Source organism: Emiliania huxleyi, assembly GCF_000372725.1.
Source record: "Emiliania huxleyi CCMP1516 unplaced genomic scaffold EMIHUscaffold_447, whole genome shotgun sequence".
NCBI classification, from domain to species: domain Eukaryota; phylum Haptophyta; order Isochrysidales; family Noelaerhabdaceae; genus Emiliania; species Emiliania huxleyi.
Genome location: NW_005198637.1, coordinates 35,133 through 56,737, shown reverse-complemented (window position 1 = coordinate 56,737; position 21,605 = coordinate 35,133). Strand labels below are relative to the sequence as shown.

The 21,605-nt window shown below is 66.4% G+C and overlaps 4 protein-coding genes across 4 annotated transcripts; 1 reads left to right on the top strand and 3 right to left on the bottom strand.

Annotated features, from left to right (window-relative positions):
* Positions 1-22: 22 nt before the first annotated feature.
* On the bottom strand, positions 23-210 carry EMIHUDRAFT_245131 (hypothetical protein; the record flags this gene model as incomplete). The annotated part of the gene is made up of 1 exon (XM_005768821.1): positions 23-210. A coding segment is annotated over one exon (188 nt), but the record flags the coding sequence as incomplete, so codon positions are not given.
* A 2,334-nt stretch (positions 211-2,544) lies between these two features.
* Positions 2,545-3,438, bottom strand: EMIHUDRAFT_43171 (hypothetical protein; the record flags this gene model as incomplete). Its single annotated transcript, XM_005768820.1, has 2 exons — positions 2,545-2,886; positions 2,959-3,438. Coding segments are annotated over 2 exons (822 nt in total), but the record flags the coding sequence as incomplete, so codon positions are not given.
* Positions 3,439-16,923: 13,485 nt separating this feature from the next.
* On the top strand, positions 16,924-17,360 carry EMIHUDRAFT_76055 (hypothetical protein; the record flags this gene model as incomplete). Its single annotated transcript, XM_005768819.1, has 2 exons — positions 16,924-17,079; positions 17,148-17,360. The coding sequence occupies 2 exons, from the start codon at positions 16,924-16,926 to the stop codon at positions 17,358-17,360; spliced, it is 369 nt and encodes a 122-aa protein (XP_005768876.1).
* A 1,489-nt stretch (positions 17,361-18,849) lies between these two features.
* EMIHUDRAFT_445428 (hypothetical protein) lies at positions 18,850-21,477 on the bottom strand. The gene is made up of 5 exons (XM_005768818.1): positions 21,117-21,477; positions 20,147-20,522; positions 19,812-19,926; positions 19,536-19,633; positions 18,850-18,924 (listed from the first exon to the last, which is right to left on the bottom strand). Exons 1-5 carry the CDS (start codon positions 21,468-21,470, stop codon positions 18,896-18,898), a joined length of 972 nt encoding a protein of 323 aa, XP_005768875.1. The 5' UTR covers positions 21,471-21,477; the 3' UTR covers positions 18,850-18,895.
* Positions 21,478-21,605: the final 128 nt, after the last annotated feature.

Genomic DNA, 21,605 nt, shown 5'->3' with positions numbered 1-21,605 from the left:
GTCGTTCTCCTTGATCGAGTACGAGGCGAGGTCGCGGCCGCCGTCGAGCACCTTGCCTTGGAAGATGAGCTTGATGCCCTCCGCCTCCCAGCCGTCCTTGGTGCCGTGCTCCGATGCGGCAACCAGCTCCTTGACCCGCGAGACGAGCATGTCGGGCGCGGCGTCGACGTGGAACATGGAGCCCTTGAGCGTCTTGAAGGCGACCTTCATGGCTGGAGAGGCGCCTGGCGCGGGCGCGGGGAGTCTCCTCGATCAAAGGCTCGGGGAGGGCGTCTAAACCGCCCGGCGGGCGAGGAGGAGAAGGCGATGGCGGATCGCGTGGGGAGGGAGGAGGGTTGGCAGGCGGCGGAGAGGGAGGCGGGAGGGGTGGGAGACTCCTACAACGCGGCGGATGAAGCAGGGGGTTGGGGATTGTGGCCGGTGGAGCGGGCGGGGAGAGACGGGCGGCGGAGCGGCCGAGCGGAGGCGGGGTGGGGGGTGAGGGGGTGAGGGGGATGCGGTTGGGAGTGGGATCGGCAGTGGTGGTGACGCGCGGGCGGAATGGGTGTGTGCGTGGGATGGAGCGGGACGCGGGCGGGAGAGGGCAGGACGGGTTGGAGAGGCGTTTGCGGAACAGAGCGCGGGTCGAGGGACACGTTGGTGGTGTGCGAGGCCGCGGCAAGGAGGGAACGGGAGAGGCCTCCTCTCGCGCCGAGCGGTGACACTGGTTGGCTTGCCGGGAGTCGGGAGCGCTCTCGGGCGGGGCCGGGGGAGTGCGCGCCGGGGTAGGTGGCTTCTGGTGCTCGTCTGGATGCCCTTGGGAACGCAGAAAAAGTATTGGATTTGCCCCCACTTGGCCTGTACAAGGGCATGTGCGAGAGACTGCCAGCGACAAGCTGGAGGCAGGTCGCTAGACTGAGAGGAGACCGCCAGTGGATGTGGGAGTCCACCGCGCACCGCGCTGCGAGCCTGTCGTGTCCCTTGTCAGGAGCAGGAGAGCCCCACCATGATTTTGTCATCGAAATGGACGTCACGCCTCAGACTCCAGGCATGAACCAACACGGCGGGACTATCATTGGCCGCCATCAGTCAGGCGTTGCACTTGGATGGGCGCTGATTTTGACCAACTCTCTGCACGTTGTCCTGACACTGTACGGCGCCACGGGATACGACATGAGGGCGCCCCCCTGGAAGCCGGCCTGCGTGCAGGACGACGTCACCTTCCTGGGCTGGTGGGGCGGCGAGCTCATGTCCGCTCGCGCTCTCACGGTCGGCCAGAAGCAGCGAGTGGTGTTCTCGCGTCGTGGCCAAGACCTCTCCTTGTACGTGGATGGCAGCGAGAGCTGCAAGGCCAGCCTGGACTCCTACACCGACCCGAGTGGCTTTGTTCCGGTGAGCATCGGCGCGCACTACATCGGCGACCAGCTCACTAAAGCGCCATTCTTTGGCAAGATCGAAAACACCGTCGTCAAGCGCGGCTCTCTGGCGCCTCCGCCCGCTCTCGCACCATAAAGCTCGCACCATAAAGCACGCGTCCTTCGGCACGGTCTCGTATGGCATGCCTATCGTCGCGCTCGAGGCTGTTGGCGTTGCATGTTCGGTCGTCCCTCGCGCGCTGGCACGTGCCAGGAGGTGCTGTTGCCTGTGTTGCCCGGGGCAACCCCCCCCCCCCCCCCCTTCATAACCCCCGGCCACACCTTGTGTTCATACCCCCCAGCTAGGTCTTCTTTGCGAACCCGTCCGGTTGCCAAGGCTATCTCTTCGCCCTGCCAGAGGCTCTGATTGTGAATAGTGGAGGTCTCAAGTGGTGGCCAGAGTTATTCTCCGGTCCTCCTTCTATTGTTTATATATATCGTTCGTCGGCCTACACAGACCCTTTTGCCGCGAAACCGGGCAAGGCCGGGAACCACGGAACCACCGTTGTCTTCCCGCGATGGTCGTCGCCGCGCCAGCACTGTCCACGGCCGCCAAGCGCGTGCTCGTCCTCGGCTGGTTCGGAAGCACGCCTAGCGCTATGAGGCACGAGAGCGGCTACGAAGAGGACATTGACGACAGAAAGAAAATTGCCGCGGGCCTGGGGAGCTAAAGTAGATCACAAAGAAATGCGCGAAACCGGGACGGCGCACAACGGGCCGCGCAGCTGTGGTCGACAGCTGGGCGGCGGACGCCTCAGCTCCCTCGTCGCTCCATCTCTAGGCCTGGACTCTCCGCCATGTGACCCATGAAGTCGGCCCCGACGACGCAGGGCTCGACGATGCGACGCGCGGCAGCCACCCTTGGGCGCGCCTTCTTCTGCAACGCCTTGGCCTCGCGGTGCATCTGCAGGAAGGCTGCAAAGACCGCGCGCCCCTCCTCCTCGGTGCCCCCCGCGGCGACGACCCACTTGCACACGTCGAGCTCCCACTCGCACGCGAGCAGCTTTCCCGAGAGGCGCGCGAAGCAGCTCGCGAAGTGGGCGTACCGGCCGCCGTCGAGCGCCTCGCACCACGCCACGACCCTGGCCGCCGGCCACCTCTCGACGTCGCTGAAGCCCGCCCGCTCCTTGTCGGCGCGGCTCGTCTCGACCATCTGCGCGGCGTACTCGAGCGTGTTGAGCGTCTGCCTCCCCTGCGAGCGAGGAGGCGCGACGTGCGCGAGGAAGCAGAGGGCCGACGGCGTCGCGCCGGCGTCGACGAAGCACGACTTGAGGACCGTCGTCAGCTTGGAGCGGCGGTACGGCACGTGGGAGTCGTCGCCGTGCCGCGCCTTGAGCAGCTGCAGCCGGATGCAATCCTTGAGGTGCCCCAGAGAGGCGTTGATCGCCTTCATCTCCTCGACCCGCTCGGCGTCCTCGGTGATCGCGGTCTGCTTGCGCTCCGAGCCAGCGAGATCGACGAGCCGCAGCGACCCACCCTCCACCTCCGCTCCCTCGCCGCCGCCCTCGCCGCCGCCCCCGCCGCCGCCCTGGCCGCCGCCCTTGGCGCGCTCGCCGCCGCCGACGACGACGACGACGCGCAGCACACAGATCGCATGGGAGCGCGACGAGCAGTCGTTTGCATTCGTCGGCGCGGTGGCGCGCGCGGCGTTGCCTGCGGCGAGGACAGCGCCGACGGCCTCGACCGACGCGGCCGCCGCCTCGTGCGCCCCGCACACGACCGTCTCTCCCGTCCCGTCGTCGCGCAGGGCCAGCTCTGCTCGCTGCTCGTGCAGCAGGTCGTAGCAGCGCTCGCCCCGCAGCTCGACGAAGGAGATGCGCAGCTCGCGGACCGACGGACCGGCGGCGGCCTCGTCAGAGAGCAGCGCAGCGGCGCACAGCCGCTGCATGGCCGTCATCGTGTGCGTCTTGCCCGAGCCGGTCGCGCCATACGCCAGCACTGTCGACGAGCCGCCGCGCAGCGCGAGAGCAACGAGCGGGGACACCGCGGCATCAAAGACGGCATTGCTGCTCGCGCCCGGCCCAAAGACCCTGTCCGGCTTGAAGACGCGCGCCGCCATCTTGCCTGTCGGCCGCCCCAACTTACGCGCCTCCGAGAGGACGTGCACCTTGCCGGAGACCTCGTCGGCAACGAGCGCATCGTACTCGAACTGAGCAAAGGAGACGGCAGTGTTGCCGGGGATGCGCTGCCCGAGCGCGACCCGCTCGCGGGCGAGCAATGACCGCACGCGGACGCACACGCTGCTCGTGCTCGGCGCTCTGGCTGGCGGCGGCGGCGAAGCTGCCGACTTGGCCAGGATAGCAGAGTGAACCGCGGCCGATTTGGCTTGCCAGTCGATGTCTGCCTCCGCCACCGCCGTCGTCGCCGCCTCCGCCTCCGCCCTTCCCGTCCGTGCAAAGTCAAGCTCAGGACGCAGGCTGACTGAATTTAGGGCCCACGAGACAGGCGGTTGATGCGGAGACCGGGGGGAGGGCTCTGGCATCGGCGAAGCCTCGCAGCCTGGGCCCGAAGACCAAGTAACACTTGGAGCGCAAGCCCGCGGCGTGTTTCTTCCTCTTCGCCGTTCACGGATTTCAACAAAACTTTGGCAAATCTCTTGTGAGTTTGTGTCTTTGTGTCGCTCCAAGGTGCCGTCACCTCCTTCCCGCGTCCACCCATACCGCGCCGGTGTCCAGTCCGGGCAGCAGCCTGACTGTTGAGCACTTGAGCACTGGATAGGGTCGATTCCGCATGGTACGGGAGGACCCCTCGATCGTCTCGCCCTCCCTCACTGGTGCGTTCATTGGGGGGGGTCATAACAAACACGGTACAGGATCGAGGTGCACGCTGCCGAAGCAGTGTCGTCCCCCCTCTCCCCGACGGCGATGGCGGTGTGACCGATCGAGCTACAAGAGGAGCTTGTTCAGCATTATCCGGGGGGGTCGAGCAGTCCCTCACTTCCACAATGGGTGAGCCTCAGGCCTGACTGTTCTTCACCTTGCCGGGTTCTATTTCTTATTCCTATCGTTGGGTGCGTTTCTATCTCTCGAGGTTCTCGAGGTGGATATCCTTTGGCCGCGTTGGGTAGCGAGGATTGGTGTGACGCGTTTCTATCGTTGGGTAGCGAGGATTGGTGTAAGCGGTCCACGCAGGCGTGTGCCGTGCGTGTCTTCTGACGGCCGACCGTCAGTGCACGGAGTTGCCCCTTCTCCGACTGCCCCGGCTGTTCCTCCCATGCCGCCGCCGCCCTCACCGCCTCCCACGCCGCCGCCTCCGGCACCGCCGCCGCCTGCCCCACCGCCGCCCTCGCCGCCGCCGCCGTCGCTGTCGCCCTCACCGCCTCCCTCGCCGCCGCCGCCCTCTCCGCCGCCCTCTCCGCCGCCCTCGCCACCCCCCTATCCGGCCGCCCTCGCCGCCCCCCTCTCCGCCGCCCTCGCCGCCGCCCTCGCCGCCGCCCTCTCCGCCGCCCTCGCCGCCCCCCTCGCCACCGCCTTCGCCGCCGCCCTCTCCGCCGCCCTCGTCACCGCCCTCGCCACCACCGCCTTCCTTCCCGCCAGCCGTGCCCACCGAAGAGCCACAGGCTCCTCCACCGCCTCCCTCATCGCCACCGCCGTTTCCACCACCACCATCGGCGCCGCCGCCGCTGCCGCCGCCGCCCCCTCCGTGGCCACCTCCTCCTTCACCTCCCCCTCCGTCGCCGCCGCCCTCCCCACCGCCGAGCACACCGCCCTTCCCGCCCTTGACGAGCACACTCCACTACGAGGCCCAACTGCCTGTCAGCGAGGTGAAGGAGGGCGCCCAAGATGCTGCATACACATCCCGCTATTCCAACTGGCACTCGAGAAGACACATTCGGCTGCATCGCATCGAGTGCACGCCCTGGTGTCGAAGCGCTTCGACGCACGAGGTCGTCAGGACCCCCGGCTTGCCAATGTTCTTATTTTTTGGTTCCTGCGTTTACTCTTAGGAGGACACCACCATCGGCAACATCGTCGACACCGTAGCGAAGCGCCGTCGTCCTCAGGCGCCACGTGTCTGCCTCCGCATTGCTATGTGGCTGCAGGCACATATCGAGCGCGCTCATGATGGCCGCTGCGTCTGCCTCCCTGGCCATCCTCGGCAGCGTAATCACTCTTCGGTGGTCATCAGACCCGGCGCGTCAACGTGGACCACGCTCTCACGCGGGTCATCCTTCGGCCACGTCACCATCACGAGACCCCTGGGCGCCATTGACGCAGGACCCCTCACCCGTGCGAGGGAGGCCAGGAGTGCCTCTGTCTCGCGCGCGCCCCACAGGCTCACGACGGCAGCCACTGGAGGAAGCGACGCCCACGCCTCGCCCGACAGCAACGGGCGCACATCCCCTCGCACGATGAAGCACGGTGCTCCCTGCAACTGCAATTCTGCAGCTAGCGAGTCCTCGCCGCGTATGAGCACCACCCACTGGGCAGGCGCTCCCTGCTTGAGGAGCGCCGCCTCGATTGGCGCCCGCACGTCCGCAAGGAACTCCTTGAGCAAGCAGGACCGCTCGCCCTTTTCGTCGCCGGCAAGTAGCAAGACCGTGCCTGGACACGGCGCCTCCGGGGCGAGCGAGCCCCGCAGCATGGCGTTGAGCCAGAGGAACATGAGCTCATAGCCAGGCACGTCATGTGCTGCCGCCGCCTCAGCAGAGCCTCCCTTGCAGCGCCCGCTTCGTCGGCGGCGCTGCGGCTGGCGAGCGCACGGAACGCATCCGAGGCCTCTGGCGAGGGCTCAACGGCGGCTGCCGCACCGAAGCATCCGCTTGCCTCGCGCAACTCGGCTGGAGTGCGCTCGGCCGCCTCCCATCCCGCCTCTCTGCCAGAGAGCACGCGGCCTCGCATCTCGAGGGCGTCGGTGCGATAAAGTCGCCTCGGGGATCGCGGCGAGTACGCGTGCCGAGAGAGCCTCTTTTCCGCGCCCCCCCCGCAAGGCGCGCGATACACGCCTTGATCCCTTCATCCGACCACCAGTGCGGATAGGACGTCGCACGGCACTCTTCGCGTCGGAGGCAGTCAAAGGCGCTGGCGGCGCTGATGGCCCATTCCCGCGATCCGCTCACCTGCCGATCCATCGCGTGCATGCACGCCGCGGCGCCTGGAAGGAATCCGGCACGCGCGAGAGCGGCGCCGACCGAGACCAGCATACGCATCAGGCAACCTTGGACAGAGGGCAATCGCCTTTCTGCACATGTACATGTGGACGGCCGAGCCAAGGTGGCCGTCATCTCTGAGAGCGCCCGCCTCGGCCCAAAGCGCAGCATACTGCTCAAGCACAAAATCAGAGTGCCCGTCATGCGCCTTGGCGTCATTCCCGACACTGAGCACGGAGGTTTGATCATCTTGCTTCTCAGGTGCCTGCGCCGGCTCTGGGAATCGAGAGCTATCTGGGTCCCGCAGGCACTTCTTCAGTAGCGTCGAGAGTGAGAGAGATACAGGTTTTGAGGGGGAGAAGTACAAACACACTCAGAGAGACGAACAAACTCAGGCTTGCCCGCGCGGCACCCCGCACGTGGCGCTGCAGGAGCCGGCCGTGTCTGCATCACCCTCTGCGACGCCGTCAACCATTACCCCGTCCGTGGCGGCGGTAGCGGGGATGGCAGAGTCGTCATCCGGCTCGATGTACCATGCGAAAGTAAACCAGTGCAGACCTGATGGGGCGTCTTGCAGGCCAGTTTGAGGCTCGGTGTTGACAATCACGATATGCAGACGGCCATGATACTTCGGATTGACCAAGGTGCGATAGAAAAAGGACATGGCCATGTTGAGCGGCATCGGGCTATGGAGCCAGGCCGGCGACTGCGGCCCGTTTGCCTGGTTCTCATATGCGGCGCCCTGCACATCTAAAGCCATGGCCGACGCCCCCCCCCAGCAGCAGCACTCTGCCTGTGGGGGGTGCTGGCATCTCTGTACAGACAGCAGTTGCAAGTAGCATGCGTTCCAGTGGCAAGAATTTATGGTCGGCATCAAAATCAGTGGTCTCACCGGCGGGCCCTCCTACTGCCAACCGGGCTCGAAGGCGCGGTGAACACAACCGCCTCGAGCGTACCGCTCAAACACGAGCCGAGGGTGGAGGGGGGGCGGCGGCGAAGAGGCGGGAGAGCTGGGTCCGTGCGCTCTGCTGCTGGGGGGGGGTCGGGACCTCGCATGGAGCACCCCCCCACCCCTAGCAGCAGGGATGGCTTAAGGTAAGGTAAGGTAAACGTCTCCACACACACAAAGTGGTGGGGCAAGGGGGGGCGACCCTCGCATCTCCACGCCCGGGACACGGGCAGGAGCCCCACGGCATTCAAAGTGCAAGCACCGGCCCGGTGCCGTGGGTGAGCAACCTGCACCCCCCCACTCCCTCCCTCCCAGACACAACCCGCACACAACCCCCACAGCGTGGTCGTCTACGTGTTCAGAAACACCAAGCAGCGAGGCGAGGGTGAAGGGGTAAGGGGATGTATTTAGATGTGCAGGGAGGGTACCGAGCAATGTGCGGCCGCTCCGACCGTTATGGGCCCAAGAAAGCCGTCAGTTGGGCGCTTGAAAGTTGGCTACGTCGAGTTTTGGATCTCGACGCGCGTCGATTTTTGGTGAACGATTTTTCGCTTGGGGTCGGACACTGCACTCCAAATGCTCCAAGACGCAAGAGCTCGTCTAGGAGCTCGTGCCGTCGTACCCAGTCTCCGCCACTTTCTTTTCGCCTTTTCCGCTCGGTTCCCCTCTGCTCTCTCCCGCCACCTCTCGGGTCCGGCAACCTCAAGCGCTGCGAGGCGAAGCGCCGAGCGCCGACAGCTCCTCCTCCAAAGCGTCGATCGCGCCCGCGTGTGGCGTGGCGTCGTCGATCGCGATTCGCAACGCCGCGGCGCTGTCCGCGCTCACGAGGTGCTGCAGCGCGGCCAGCGCCTCGCGCTCCGATGCCCTCCGCCTCCGTCGCCTCCGCCTCCGCCGCCCGCCGGATCAGCGCCGCCGCGTGGCACTCGCGTCCTCACTCGGCCTCAGCGCGCCACCACGTGCGGCAGCACGTGCTCGCGCCACACGTCGGACAGCGCGCTCCAGTCCGGGCGCGCCTCGGCGTCGTCGGGCGGAGAGAGCGCGATCTGGTAGCCGATGCGCATGACCGTTACCGCGTACTCACGCGCCGCTGCGGGGAAGAGCGAGTGGCTTGCCGGCGACCACGGCGACGCCGCCCGCCGAACCAGCGCCGCCGCCTCGCCCTCGCCGCCCGCGGCGCGCTGCAGCGGCGTCGGCTCGCCCTCGTGCAGGCTTGCGCCGCTGCGCAGCAGGGAGAGAGCGCGGGCGGCGGTGAGGGTCTCAAGGTGCGCGAGCGGCGTCCAGCCGCGGCTGGCGACCAGCCAGGCGGCGAGGTCGGCGTGGTCGGCGGCGAGGTCGGCGGCCTCCTCGGGCGTGCCGAGGGGCGTTGCAGCTCGGGAGGCGCCGTAGGAGGAGAGGAGCTTGGCGACCTCGAGGTGGCCGAAGTGGCACGCAGCGAACAGCGGCGTGGTGCCGTCAGTGCGGGCTTGGCTTACCGCCGCGCCAGCCTCGAGAAGCAGCCGGGCGATCTCGAGGTGGCCCAGCTGGCATGCGATGAACAGAGGCGTGGCGCCGTCCTCCCTGGCTTGGTTGATCGCCGCGCCAGCCTCGAGGAGCAGCGCGGCGACCTTGAGGTGGCCCTTCTGGCTCGCGATCAATAGCGGCGTGGCGCCGCTCTGCGTGGCTTGGTTCACCGCCGCACCGGCCTCGAGGAGCAGCTGGACGCACTTGAGGTGGCCGTTCTGGCACGCAGTGTACAGCGGCGTGGCGCCTTGCTCATCGGTCTGGTCGACATAAGCGCTGTCCTCGAGAAGCAGCTGGGCGCACTCGAAATGCCCCTCCTGGCACGAGACGTACAGCGGCGTGAAGCCACCACCGTCGGCTTGGTTCACAGCCGCGCCAGCCTCGAGGAGCAGCCGGGCGCATTGGACGTGGCCCTCCTGGCACGCGATCAACAGCGGCGTGGCGCCTTGCCCCTCGGCTTGGTTGACCGCCGCGTTGGCCTCGAGAAGCAGCCGAACGCACTCGAGCTGACCCATCTCGCTCGCGATGTACAGTGGCGTGGCGCCGTCGATCCTGGCTTGGTCGGTCGCTGCGTTGGCCTCGAGAAGTAGCCGCACCGCCTCGGCCTGCCCGTGCCGAGCGGCCCAGGTGAGCAGCGTGTCCTGCCTCTCGGTGTCGAGCCGCGCGTCGAGCTGGGCCGCGAGCGACGTGCCGCGCGTTCGCTGCCCGGAGAGGAAAGCGCGCAGCGAGGCCAGGTCGCCCCGAGCCAGGTCGGCGAGCTGGGTTGGGAGGATGGTGCCGCTCATGCCGCCAGAAAGAAGAAATTTTCCACGCAAGCAATCGCTTTTTTCTGTCATATCCGTAGAGGCACAAGTGTTCGAAGAGAGAGTGGACCTGAGCAACGACATGACTTGGAGGCAAATGATCGGAGTGGGAGTCAGAAATGTGGTCCTTGCGCGAGGGGAGCTCGATAGACTCGAGGGGCCAGGATACGCCGCGAGGAGGACGGAGTTGCGCCGAAAGGCGAAAGAAGCCGCGAGAACAAGGGACCGGCAGGCGGCGGCGCCGCAGGACGAGGCAGAAGAGAACGACGCGACAGAGGAGGAAGTGACAAGGCTCAAGGGAGAGAGCGACGAGAGTGGGACGGCCGCGAGGTGGCACGAACGGATTCACGCCCTTCCCCTTCGAAGTAGGGTACCACCCTACTATTTAGGGTGGGCTCCGGCGCCCGCCCGCATCGCCCCCAGATGGCAAGCGGAGCCTACCCACGTGGCGCGCGGGTGCCCTCGGCTTACGGACCGAGTCGCACGAGGCTCACATTAAGTGAAGAGGGCTGCCGTCGTAACCGAACGGGGTCAACTTTTGTTCACTCAGTATTGGTCCACCCTACAATCTAGGGGCGCGGATAGCACGCCCACGAGAGCTCTATGGCAGCCCGCCAGCGGCGCGGCGCGATGGCACTAGCCCCTGCGGCCGCTCCAGAGTCCGTTCCGGCGGCCGCTCGGGCCGGCCTGGGCGAGGAGGAGGGGGGGGGGGGGGGGGGGGGGAGGAAGAAGAAGAAGAGGAGGAGGAGGGGGAGGAGGCGCCACCGACTGCGCCGCGGCGCGGCCCCCTAGGGCGCGGCGATCGGCGCCGCCGCCGCGAGCAATCGCCCGCACCAGCGCCAGCGCCAGCAGCAGCAGCAGCAGCGCCAGCAGCAGCAGCGCCCGCCCGGCGGTCCACGCGCCACCGTCCCGCTTAAGTGAGAGTTGTCTTCTTGTTCCTATTGGGCCTACTGTCTGGCTTGGATGAGACGCAGCGACGGTGTGTCGCGGCGGGTCTCTAGCGGCGCGGCCCGCGCTGCGCGGAGCCGCAGCCGGCACTGACAGGCCAGGGCCCCGGCCGCGGCCCACACTCAAAGTGACGGCTCCAGATATCTTCGGGTAGCTCTCGTGGGCATTTAGTGTTGCCTGTGTGTTGCCTGTGTGGTCAGGGGACCCCCCACGGGGCTTCTGTGTGGCTTTGGAAGACTCCCCTAAAATCTACTCTCAGACCCTAAAATCTAGGGGTACGAGAGTCGCGACGGTGCGCCCGGCCTTTCTTTCAACCGAGCTCGATAGTTGCGAGCGCCACGCGACGGGATTCATCTTCATCGCCATGAGCAACGCGAGCGGCCCCACACGGGTAGCGCCTAGCAGCTGGCTCCTCCCGCTCGGGCCTCTCGCTATGGGCCTGCTGCCTCGCTCATCCCCACCGTCGTGCACCTGCTTCGACCACCTGTGGGGCGACACGAGCCCCGCAGACGAGATGCTAATGGCCACTTAAGGGACACAGGTGTGTGCTTATGGAAAAGAAATCAGACCTCGCACCAAACAAATCAAAAACCAAAAATGTAACAGTCCGCGCACATCATTTGGGGCCTAGAGGCACACGGCAGTCGGCACAAGGCGTGCCAGAGAGGGATGCGCCTGCCGCCTGGCGGCGCGTGCACTATCTATACGGGGTGTGGCCCAGCCGGGGGCCAAAGGCTCCATAGCCCCAGCTCCAGACCGCGCCGTCGGCGGCGAGGGCGAGGCCGTGCTGGCCTCCAGCCGACACAGCGACGACGCGCTGGCCATCAAAGGCCTCAACCTTCTTCGGCAGCAGCTGGCTCTGCTCGTCGCCGTGGCCCAGCTTGCCGAAGGCTCCACCGCCCCAGCTCCAGACACTGCCGTCGGCGGTGAGAGCGAGGCTGTGGCGGACTCCCGCAGACGCAGCGACAACGTGATGGCCAGCAAAGGCCTCGACCTTCTTGGGCAGCAGCTGGCTCTGCGTGTCGCCGTGGCCCAGCATGCCGCGGCCTCCATCGCCCCAGCTCCAGACGGCGCCGTCGGCGGCGATGGCGAGGCTGTGGAAGTCTCCAGCCGACACAGTGACGACGCGCCGGTCAGCCAAGGCCTCGACCTTCTTCGGCAGGAGCTGGCGCTGCTCGTCGCCGTGGCCCAACCGGCCGTCGCTTCCAAAGCCCCAGCTCCAGACGCTACCGTCGGCGGTGAGGGCGAGGCTGTGGCCATCTCCAGCCGACACAGCAACCACGCGCCGGTTAGCAAAGGCCTCGACGTTCTCGGGCTCCGTGCAAGCCGTCCAACGTGATAGGAACGAGTGTATCGCTTCGACGGATCGACCGTGCTTGTTATCAAGACCGATGTGACGTACACAGTGACACATCAGAACGACACACATTCTCACACCCGCCGGGCCGCAAAACGCTCTTGACGAGAGCCACAAGAAGGCGTCCGCAGCGCAAGCCGCTCGTCGGACAGGCGTCCTGCCTCGTTCGATGTCGGCGAGCGTATGGCGCACGCTTTGGACGGTGGCGAAGCCAAAAACACCGGTAGTGGCCGCTCGCTGGCGTGAGCGGCGGCGGTCGAGACCTCACCCTTCGCGCCGACGACCCAACCTCTACACTCGAACAACCCAACTTCGGCCCCGCTCGGACCTCCCAACTCCACCAACCCAACCCAACACCAAACAACCCCACTCAAAGCACGATTCTCAAGTTGGGCCCTCAGACTGACCACACGGGCCCAAGCGGGATTGCTCGAAAAGGAAAATTTCAAGAAGAAGATTCCGCCAAGGCAGACGGGTGTTAGGAGCCAAAAAGAATTTAAACAAACAACCGTCTCTCTCTCAGCAGACAGGGCCAAAAGAATTCGCGCGCGCGCTCGCTCGCTCGCTCGCTCGCAGGCCGTGGAATGGCGTCCTCCTCCTCGACCGCCGCGCCGCTCGTGCGGGCTCACGCGCTCGCCGTTGCGGCCGAGGACCTGCACGACGAGGGTCGCTGGCGCGAGGCGGCGCAGAAGCTAGAAGCGGCGGCCGAGCAGTACGTTCGAGCGACCCTCACCACTTCCGACGTGGCGTCGCTGCAGTCGCTACGGCTGCTGGCGATCTCGCACTCGCAGCGCGCCCACGAGCTGCGCTGCCGCATCACGCTGTGCGACGCGCACGAGGAGGCGGCCGCGGCGGCGGCGCCGCCTCCGCCGGCGCCGCCTCCGCTCACCGCTTCGGCTGAGGCGGCCGAGGGCGGCGCAGGGAGCGGGAGCGGCGAGGGCCGCGGGAGCTTCGGCACGCACTCCGGGAGCGGCGGCGCGGCGGCGAACGCCGCGCTCTCGCGGCTCGGCTCGCACCTCATGTCCACGCTCGAAGCGCTCCACTTTGGCGCTGAAGAGCTCGCGTGCGCCGAGCTGCTGCTCCCTCCGCAGTCGGCGTCGTCGTCGCGCATCTCGCTTGGCGGAGGGCTGCTCACCGACTCGTACTGCGTCGTGCCGCCCTGCAGCGGCGAGCGCTCGCCCGCGGGCGCTGCTGCCTCTGCCGGCGCCGCCGGAGGAGCGGCCGGAGGCGCGCGGAGGACAGCGGGAGCGGCAACCCTCCGGGCAAGCCGTATGGCCCAGCGCCAGCCCTCCTCGCCCGCAGGCGGGGAGCACGACGAGCGGCTGCGCGCGCAGCTCGCCGTGCTGACGGGCGAGAAGGCCGCCCTCAAGCAGCGCTGCGCCGAGATGCAGGCCGCGCTGGCAAAGGTTCAGCGGCGCGGCAGTCCGCGCCTGTGTCGAGCCTGTCTGCTGTGAGAGAGCGTTGTCTTGTTTGAAGGTGCAGCGGCGCGGCTCGGAGCAGCTCCGCCTCGCGAAGAAGGCACTAGGCCCTGGCCCTGACCCTCACCCTCACCCTCACCCTCACCCTCGCCCTCACCCTCGCCCTCACCCTCACCCTCACCCTCACCCTCACCCTCACCCTGGACCCTAGCTCACACAAACCCCACACCGGCGGATAGGCACACCTCGGGCCCTCTTGCACTCCTCCTCCCGCCTGCCCGGCTGCCTCCTCAGGCGCTCTCCGTCGTGCGCGAGGTCCACTCCGCGCCAAGGCCCGACCCTCGCGCCACCCGCCCACGTCCTTTCCCACGCCCGGTGACACGTCCGTGAACGTCCGAGACCCGTCCCGCAGGCCCGACCTCGCGCCGCCCGCCGCCGCCGAAATCAAGTCGCTGCGCGCGCAGCTCGAGGCGGCGCACGCGGCGCAGCGGCAGCAGGCGGAGGTGGTTCGCAAGTACGAGTCGCGATGGGCGCAGCTCAAGGCCTCGGCGCGGCGCAAGCAGCAGCTCAAAGACCAGCAGGCGGCCGCGGCGGCGCAGCTCGGCTCCTCGCAGGCGCAGGCGCCGCCGCAGCTCGCCGCGGCGCCGGGATCACCCTCCGGCGCCTCCGCGCCGCCGCGTCGCGCGCACTTTGGCGCGCTCGTGCACAGCTTCGCGGCGGGGTGAAAAGTTCCAGTGTGGTGTCTGAGGGGCGAGGGTGTGTCACTGAATCGCCCCAGCTGATCCAACACTCGCCTCCCAGCCTGTGTCGAACTAACACGTGTCGGGGCCGAGAGACCGCGGTGTGTCGTGGCTCGTGCACCATGACGCCGACCGTCCGGTGTGTGGACTCCATCCACCTATCTCAGGCGTCAGGCGGGCCGCGCAACACCGGACTCTAAAGCCGTAGCCCGTACTCCCTGAGAAACGAGCAGAAGAGTTTCGCTTTTTCCCACAATGTGGTGAGTGTCGTGTGTCGACATATAGGACACGTGCATGGACGATGACGGAATTCTTAAAGAGATAAAAGAGCGGGAAATAGTAAATAGAGAAACCAAAGGGCGAGGTGATCAGGTTGTCCACGAGGGTTGCTTTGATGATATTTATATTCGACCAGCAAGCAGCATCTGTCTGCGGCCGCCGACGAGCGTCGGGAAATAGCGTGGAAAGAGATGCACGTAGATTGGCCGATCGTAACTAGCGCGATCAGTCATCAGATTCGTAAAGGCGGTGTAGAGGAACAGCCGCTGGCGGTCGACCGTGGATACTCCCGAGCCCTGCTCCATCCGTTGCGCGGAGAGGTCGCCGATGACGCCACGAGCAGTGGCGGCAGCGAATGTGGTCCAAAGCGGATTGGCAGCCGCCCACCACGAGCTCATCTAGTAAATAAATAAATAGAGCAGACAACCCCTGGTGGGGTATTAGGGCAGCAACCCGACGAGCTCATCTAGTCTCCTGCGGACGAGCTCATATCGTACGTTGTAAAATTCTTTGCTGCACAATCGGTGTCGAAAACCCACATCGTCAGGCCGTCGGACTGGGCGCCACTGGTGTGCAGCAGTGATTCCCGCAAGTCGCCTTGGTGCTCGCGATAGCCCTCGCCGCCCCTCACTTCGCCCCCGGGCCAAGCCTCCGGTGCCGTGTCTACCCCACAGCCCCCGATTTGGACGCCTGAGGCTCGGCTGTGTCCGGGTGTGCATGAAAAACGAGAAAACAGGCCTTTTTGGGAAAGCCGACTTTGCCCCTTAACCCTGGTAGGTGGATTGTCCAAAATACGTCAGCCTCGCACGCCTAGCGCTACGGCTCTAGGTCTGACACCCGACCGCCCCCCCCTCCCTAATATTAACCGGTCAGAGTACATTTTTGCCGGCTAATGTTAGGGAGGGGAGGCCAAAAACGCATATTTTTGTACTCGAGTACGCCTGAGGTTAAATTAGTCCCGTGCCCAGTGCTTCGGAAAATTCTTTCCTTTGTCGAAAACCTCCCGCTCGACTCAAGTCTATTGGTGCACCCAGCCTAGTCGACTAATTCACGTTTGCGAGTACGAAAAATGCTTCCCGTGCGAAAAAAAAGCTCGCAAGCACACCACCGAAAAGGGCTCGGCGAGATCTCTCGATTGGCATCACTTCCCAAAAATCGACCCCAAAATCGCCCTCCAGACCCTCCCTGGTGGCCAGAGACGCGCGCCGCAGGCGAAGCGCTCGCCGCGGACCTGCCCCGCCGGCCCCTGCCGACCACGCGTTGGCATAGCACTCCTGAGAGCACCAAACCTCGCTCGTGTTGCCGCCGATAGAGCTCGACGCACGGCCGCAGTGGCTCGGGTTGGACGCACTGGCTTGAGCCGGCCTTTTGCTGCCCGGTGGGCGGCCGCGCTTTGGCTTGGCCGGTGGCTCCGCGGCTAGCTCAGGCGGCGGCAGCTGCTCGGGCTCGGGCTCGGGCTCGGGCAGCGCTGGCGCCATCTCCTCCGTCGGGGCGGCGGGAGAGGAGGTGGGAGCGTCGGCGGGAGCGTCGGCGGGAGGCTGAGAGGTGGCGCCATCTGAGAGAGAAGGCGGCCGGCGGGGCATGAAATCGGCGAGCGTCCGTTGGCTAGGGCCCTCCGCGGCCCGAGGCCGCTTGCTCTTCCCCTTCTTCCGTGCGCTGCTCGCACAAGAGAAGGGGAGGGTTGACTGCACCAGCGGCAGCGCCTCGCCGCTGGTGGACTCGCCCGAGCTCGACGAGTCGTCCGGCTTGTCGACGGATTCGAGGTCGCCGATGTCGTCGTCGCCCTTTTTGTCCTTCGGGTGCTCCTTGTTGAGTAGGCTCAGATTCGCTCCGCGCCCGGTCTTCTTTGCAGGCATCTCTGCAGCTCGAGGCAGCGAGAGCGGGCGCGCCGAGGACCAAACGCACCTGCGAGTGCATAGAGACGGCCGGAGATGGGTCAATCGTAGGCTACTCATGTGCCCTCGATGGATGGGAGTGGTCTGGGCGCGAACGATCGGTGTAAAATGGAGCTAAAAAAGCGCGCGTATCGCGTCATTGCGAGCGACAGCGCGTTGCTCCAGGAGGCCAGCGCGGTCGAATCTGGCGATTCGACACCGGTCGCTGGGTGCTCCGGACCGGTCCCGATGGTGTGGGCACCGCGAGCGGCGCGCGGCGGTCTCGCGCGGGCCGTGTATACGCGGCGCGCTCACCAGTGTGAAAGATCGCGCTCTAGGCTGGTTGCACCAATACGGGGCAGCGAACGGCTGGCGACAGCGGCGAGTACACCCGCAAGCATACCCAGGGCATTGTGCAGCGTTGTGTCAGTCCGTGCCCAGCGTTGTGCGAGACGACCATGCTATCCAGAGCCGCAACCAGAGCCGCAGCGCGACGCTCTCGTATTGCGCAGCTCGCCAGACGTTGCTGCAGCACCTTCCAGACCTCGCACACCGGCCTGATGATGCGAGACATGACGCCGCTGCCGCCAGAGGACGCGGTGCGGCCGGCCAGAGGCGAAGAGGTGGAGGTGAACTACGTAGGCAGGCTTGAGGACGGCTCCGTCTTCGATTCGACCGAGCAGCGCGGCCCGTTTCGGTTCACCCTCGGCCGCGGCCAGGTGATCAAGGTGCGTTGAGCATTTGATGCGCCTGCCGTCGGCCTTCACACAGAAGGCCCGCGCAAAATGGACCGTAGGGCTGGGACGAGGGCGTCGCGAGCATGCGCGCAGGCGGGAGGAGGGAGCTCATCATACCGCCACACCTTGGCTACGGGCCGCGAGCGATGGGGCCAATCCCGCCGAACTCCACCCTCTTCTTCGAGGTTGAGCTTCTCCGCGTCGTCCCTCCTAATGGCGGCCTTCTCGGCCGGCTCGCCACGCTCGCCAAGGCACTGCCCTTCCTAAAGTGAGCTTAGTCACAGTTCGCCCAGCTCGCCGACGCCGTCACCCGCCAGCCGTGTTGAGAGACGTGATTCCGGCGGAGGGTTTCTGCACAAAGACGAACGAGAAAGCGGACAAAAAACAAACAATTCTGTCTGAGTAGGGGAGAGACGGAGAGGAGAGTCATTGAGCCGATTGGCACCAGCCGGGCATAGGGGCAAACACTGAAAACGTAACTTGATCGGGGCGCGGTTTTTTTTGGACTAGACTGCTCGGGGGAGGTGGGCGAGTGATTGGGTAGCTTTGGGGCCGCCGAAAATAATGAGAACCGCCCCCTATATCTCGCCAAATCTCGATTTTTCGCGGGAATGGGGGCTTCTCAGCCCCGCGCGAGCTACAGTGACTCCCCAGGGCTTGTCCCGTGGCCCAAAGTGGTACCCCGAGCTCCGCCACGAGCGTGGGCAATCAGGAGACACCCACAGTCACGGCGGGCGAGGAGTTGGGTGACGGCCAACTGTCGATTACGGCGCCTCTGGAGCCTCCTGTATCGTCGGTTCGGCTCGAAGATCGTGCCGCATCCGCATGTAAACCACCTCCGCGCCCCCGCTGGCACATGTCCGCATTGCCCGAGCCTGGGAGAAGTTCCCAGTGCCCGGAGGCTGCACAGGTCCGCGAAACGCTGGCGCTGCAGCTCCCGGCGCGCACCCCAGATTCGCGAGGAAAACAGCCGAAAACGGGTCGCGCCGCGATCGACCCTCAGCGAGCCCAGGCGAGCCTGGTAATCCCACCCGGTGGTAAGCGCACGTCCTCCGCGTAATCTAGCGCGCTGTGCAGCCCGCCAGTGCATGGCGCCGACCTGGGCCGACTGGTCGATCTCGCCGCGATCTCGCCATCCAATTCTCGGTCAGGTGTAGTGGATCACCTTAAAATCCTGGATTAATTCCTGAGCCCACCTGGCCCCACCAGACGGGTGGCACGAGGCGCCCGGGCCACTTTTTAGCGCCTCCCGAGCCTCCCGGCGCCTCCTGTGGCCTCCTGGACCCTCTCCCCCGCAGCCTCTCTCGGCGACGTGGGGAGCGGCTGCCGTCCACGGCTCGCACCGGCTCTTCCAGCGGCTCCACGCTTGCCGCCTGTGACGCCCGCGCCACGCACTGCCACGCGGCCGCTCGAGAGAGCGGTCGACGCCCATACTGCTGGGTGTGGCGCTCTATCGGTCGACGCTTCGGCGTCGCTGCTTGGTTGGGGACCCGTGCCTCGACGCGGCGGCGCGGCCGAGTACGGCTCGGTGGAACAGCGCGTCGCCACGGATGAGATGCGGCCACAAGCGGCTGGGGAAGCTCCAAGAATGTTTCGTTCTACTTGCAGGAGAGGCCCAAGCAATTCGGGTGACTGCATGGCTCTTCGCCACTTCGCGTCGAGGGATGCGTCCAAGATAATGAGTTGCTTGATTGAAAGCGCCGTGTCTTGCGGCATATTCCGGGTCATCGATCCACGTGATGTGACAAACTAGCCGCTATTAATGAATATGGGGATCTTATCTAGTTAAGGCAACCCGAGCGACAACTCACGCGCTTGGCGTGTGTGCCTGCTGCTTTTTAGCGGATCATACGGCTTTATCCCCTCCGTTTTGTGCCAAGCTGCAGAAACGAGCTTTTAGTGCTTATGAGCATAAGCACTGGATTCTCATGCGCGCGGAGCGCGCCGGTGCTCTACCCGGACACGCGCGGAGCGCGCTAGCTGGACACCGCACGCGCGGAGCGCGCTAGCTAGACACACACGCGCGGAGCGCGCTGGCTAGATACCGCGCGGAGCGCGCTGGCACCTATGTGCGCGGAGCGCACCGCGGTAGAGTCTAGACACATGAAGACAGTCTGTTGCAGTCAGTTGTGGCCACGCGGCTTCGGCCTGACGTCGTAGCACTCGGCTGGCAGACGCTGTGTCTCTGCCTTCTTCCGCGTCATGACCAGACCCCACGCGCGGAGCGCGCCGCTGCATGGGTAGGCGCGGAGCGCCGCCACTCGAGATTGGGCCTGTGGGTGGGCCGATTGGTTCCTTGCGTGTGAGTCAAACTCTTAATAGAAATCGCATCTAGCCCTCCACAACCCTCAAAATTTTCTTCGGGGCGCGCTCCGCGCGCGGCGCTCCGCGCCTACTCCTTGAGCGTCATAGGCACTGGTTCGCACATGTTCTGCAGCTTGGGTTTTGTGGTAACGCGGAATATGAGCATATAAAGTACACAACACACATACCACGGTCCGTCTGCATCCTCGGCCATCTACCGCCGTATCGCATCACCCTATGTGTTCGCTGTCCACTGCATGTGTGTGCCGCAGAGTCAACGTGCATTGCGCGTGGGCGCGCCTCGCGCGCCTGTGGCGCCGCCTCATCAGCCGCCACGCCTGCTGCGGTTGCCCCGCGCTTCTTCGGCGCCCCGCGCTTCTTCGGCGCCCCGCGCTGCCTCGGCGCCGCCGCCGCCGCCGCCGCCGCCGCCGCCTCCGCCTCCACCTCCACCTCCACCTCCATCTCCTCGTCCTCCGCCGCCGCCGCCGGCGGCGGCGCATCCAGGTCCAGCCGCCACGCGCCATCGCAGTCCGCGTTGAACTTGCCCTTCTTGAGCTCGATCAAGCCGTCCGACTCGGGCTCGGCCGGCGAGACGCGGTCGTTGGCGTCCCACCTCACGCTCGCCGCCTCGCCGTCCTTGTAGAAGCTCCGCGGGCCCTTGGGCACCTGGGTGACGGACAGCACGGTGCAAGAGCACCACATCCACCCCGCGCTCTCACCCTCCTCCTCGCCCTCGCCCACCGCGTAGTGGCACAGCTGCTCGAGTCGGGCTCCTCCCGCGTGCGGTGCAGCGCCGAGAGCAGCTCCTTGCCGCGCACCTTCAGGAGCGAGGCGACGGGCACCGCCGCGGCGATGTGCCGGTGTAGCGTGTGGGAGCCGTTGGCCGGGTTGTACGACGGGCCCGAGATGCCCTTGGACTTGGCGAGGCAGTTCTTCAGATAGTTCGAGAGCGCGGTCTGCCCGACGTCGTGGTCGATGACCTCGAGCTGCACCAGCGTGCGCGTGATGTGGGCGAGCGGCTCCGCCGCCCGAGCGGCGGCTTGGCTGAGCAAGGACGGGACGAGGCCCTTGGCGAGAGCCAAGTTACGCCACTCCGGATCGTCGGTCGGAGGCTGCCATCGCTCGCGCAACTGCGCACAACACGCACACACGGCTCAGGCAGCAAGGCCGAGATAGAGCCGAGATATAGCCGAGATATAGCCGAGATATAGCCGAGGTGTAGCAGCCGCGGCGGCGGCTCGGGGGGCGGTGGGAGAGCAGGGCGGGCGCCTGCTTGTAGCGACTCGACTGCAGCAGCACGACGTTCATCCACTGGTCGACGAGCGTCGGGACGGCGACCCACGAGCCGTCCGCGCCGCGGCCATGTAGCAGCACGAGCAGCGCCCATGCGTGCACCTCCGCCTCGCTGGGCAACGCCTTGCCCGAGGCGCACAAGATCGAGTTCCTGCGGCGCGCGCGAGGGGCAAGAGCTCGCCAAGGCGGGGCGAGCGCGGCCACGGCGAGGGCGGGCACGCACCGCTTCGATTCGGGCGCCCCGCGCTGCAGCGCCGCGCGCCGCTCAAGCTCGGCCTGCACGCTCTGGAGGATCTGCTGCAGCTGCTCGGTCGTGACATCTGCGGCACACACGCGCAAACCTGAGACCCCCACGGGCCCGGCGGCGGCGCGGCGAGCGGGGCGCGCGCAGGGGCACACACGGGCGTCGCAAACGCGCGGGCGCAGCGCGCCTGGAGCACCAGGAAGGGTGCCACCGCCGGCGCCGTGCTCATCGTGATCACCTGCACGCACAGGCATCGCAGATCGTCAATGTCCCGCTGTGTCCCGAGCTTGGGGCTCGCGCTCCGGCGCCACGGGCTCGACGCGAGGACTCTGGAGAGAATGTCAGAGTGAGAGTGGATGAGGTTGGAGTGGAGGCGGCAATCGCCGTGCGGGCGCGCCCGGGGCTGCAGACTCCTCCAAAGCAGCGAGACGGGAGCGCGCGCGCGACCGCGGGCCGGATTTTGCGGGGGAACTCGGGGGGAGGGCGCCCCGGACACGCCCTGCACGCGGCGCGGGCTGGCGCTCACCAGGAGCGGCAGCATTTGCGGTCTAGGCTGCGGTTTTTCTTTCGACGCCATCATTCTTTTCCCTTTCAGCGGCCTCACTTGTCGCATTTGCGAGGAGAGCAAGCTCGAGCGCTGCGGCGCCGGAGTCTTTCGGTCACCATTCTGGACCAT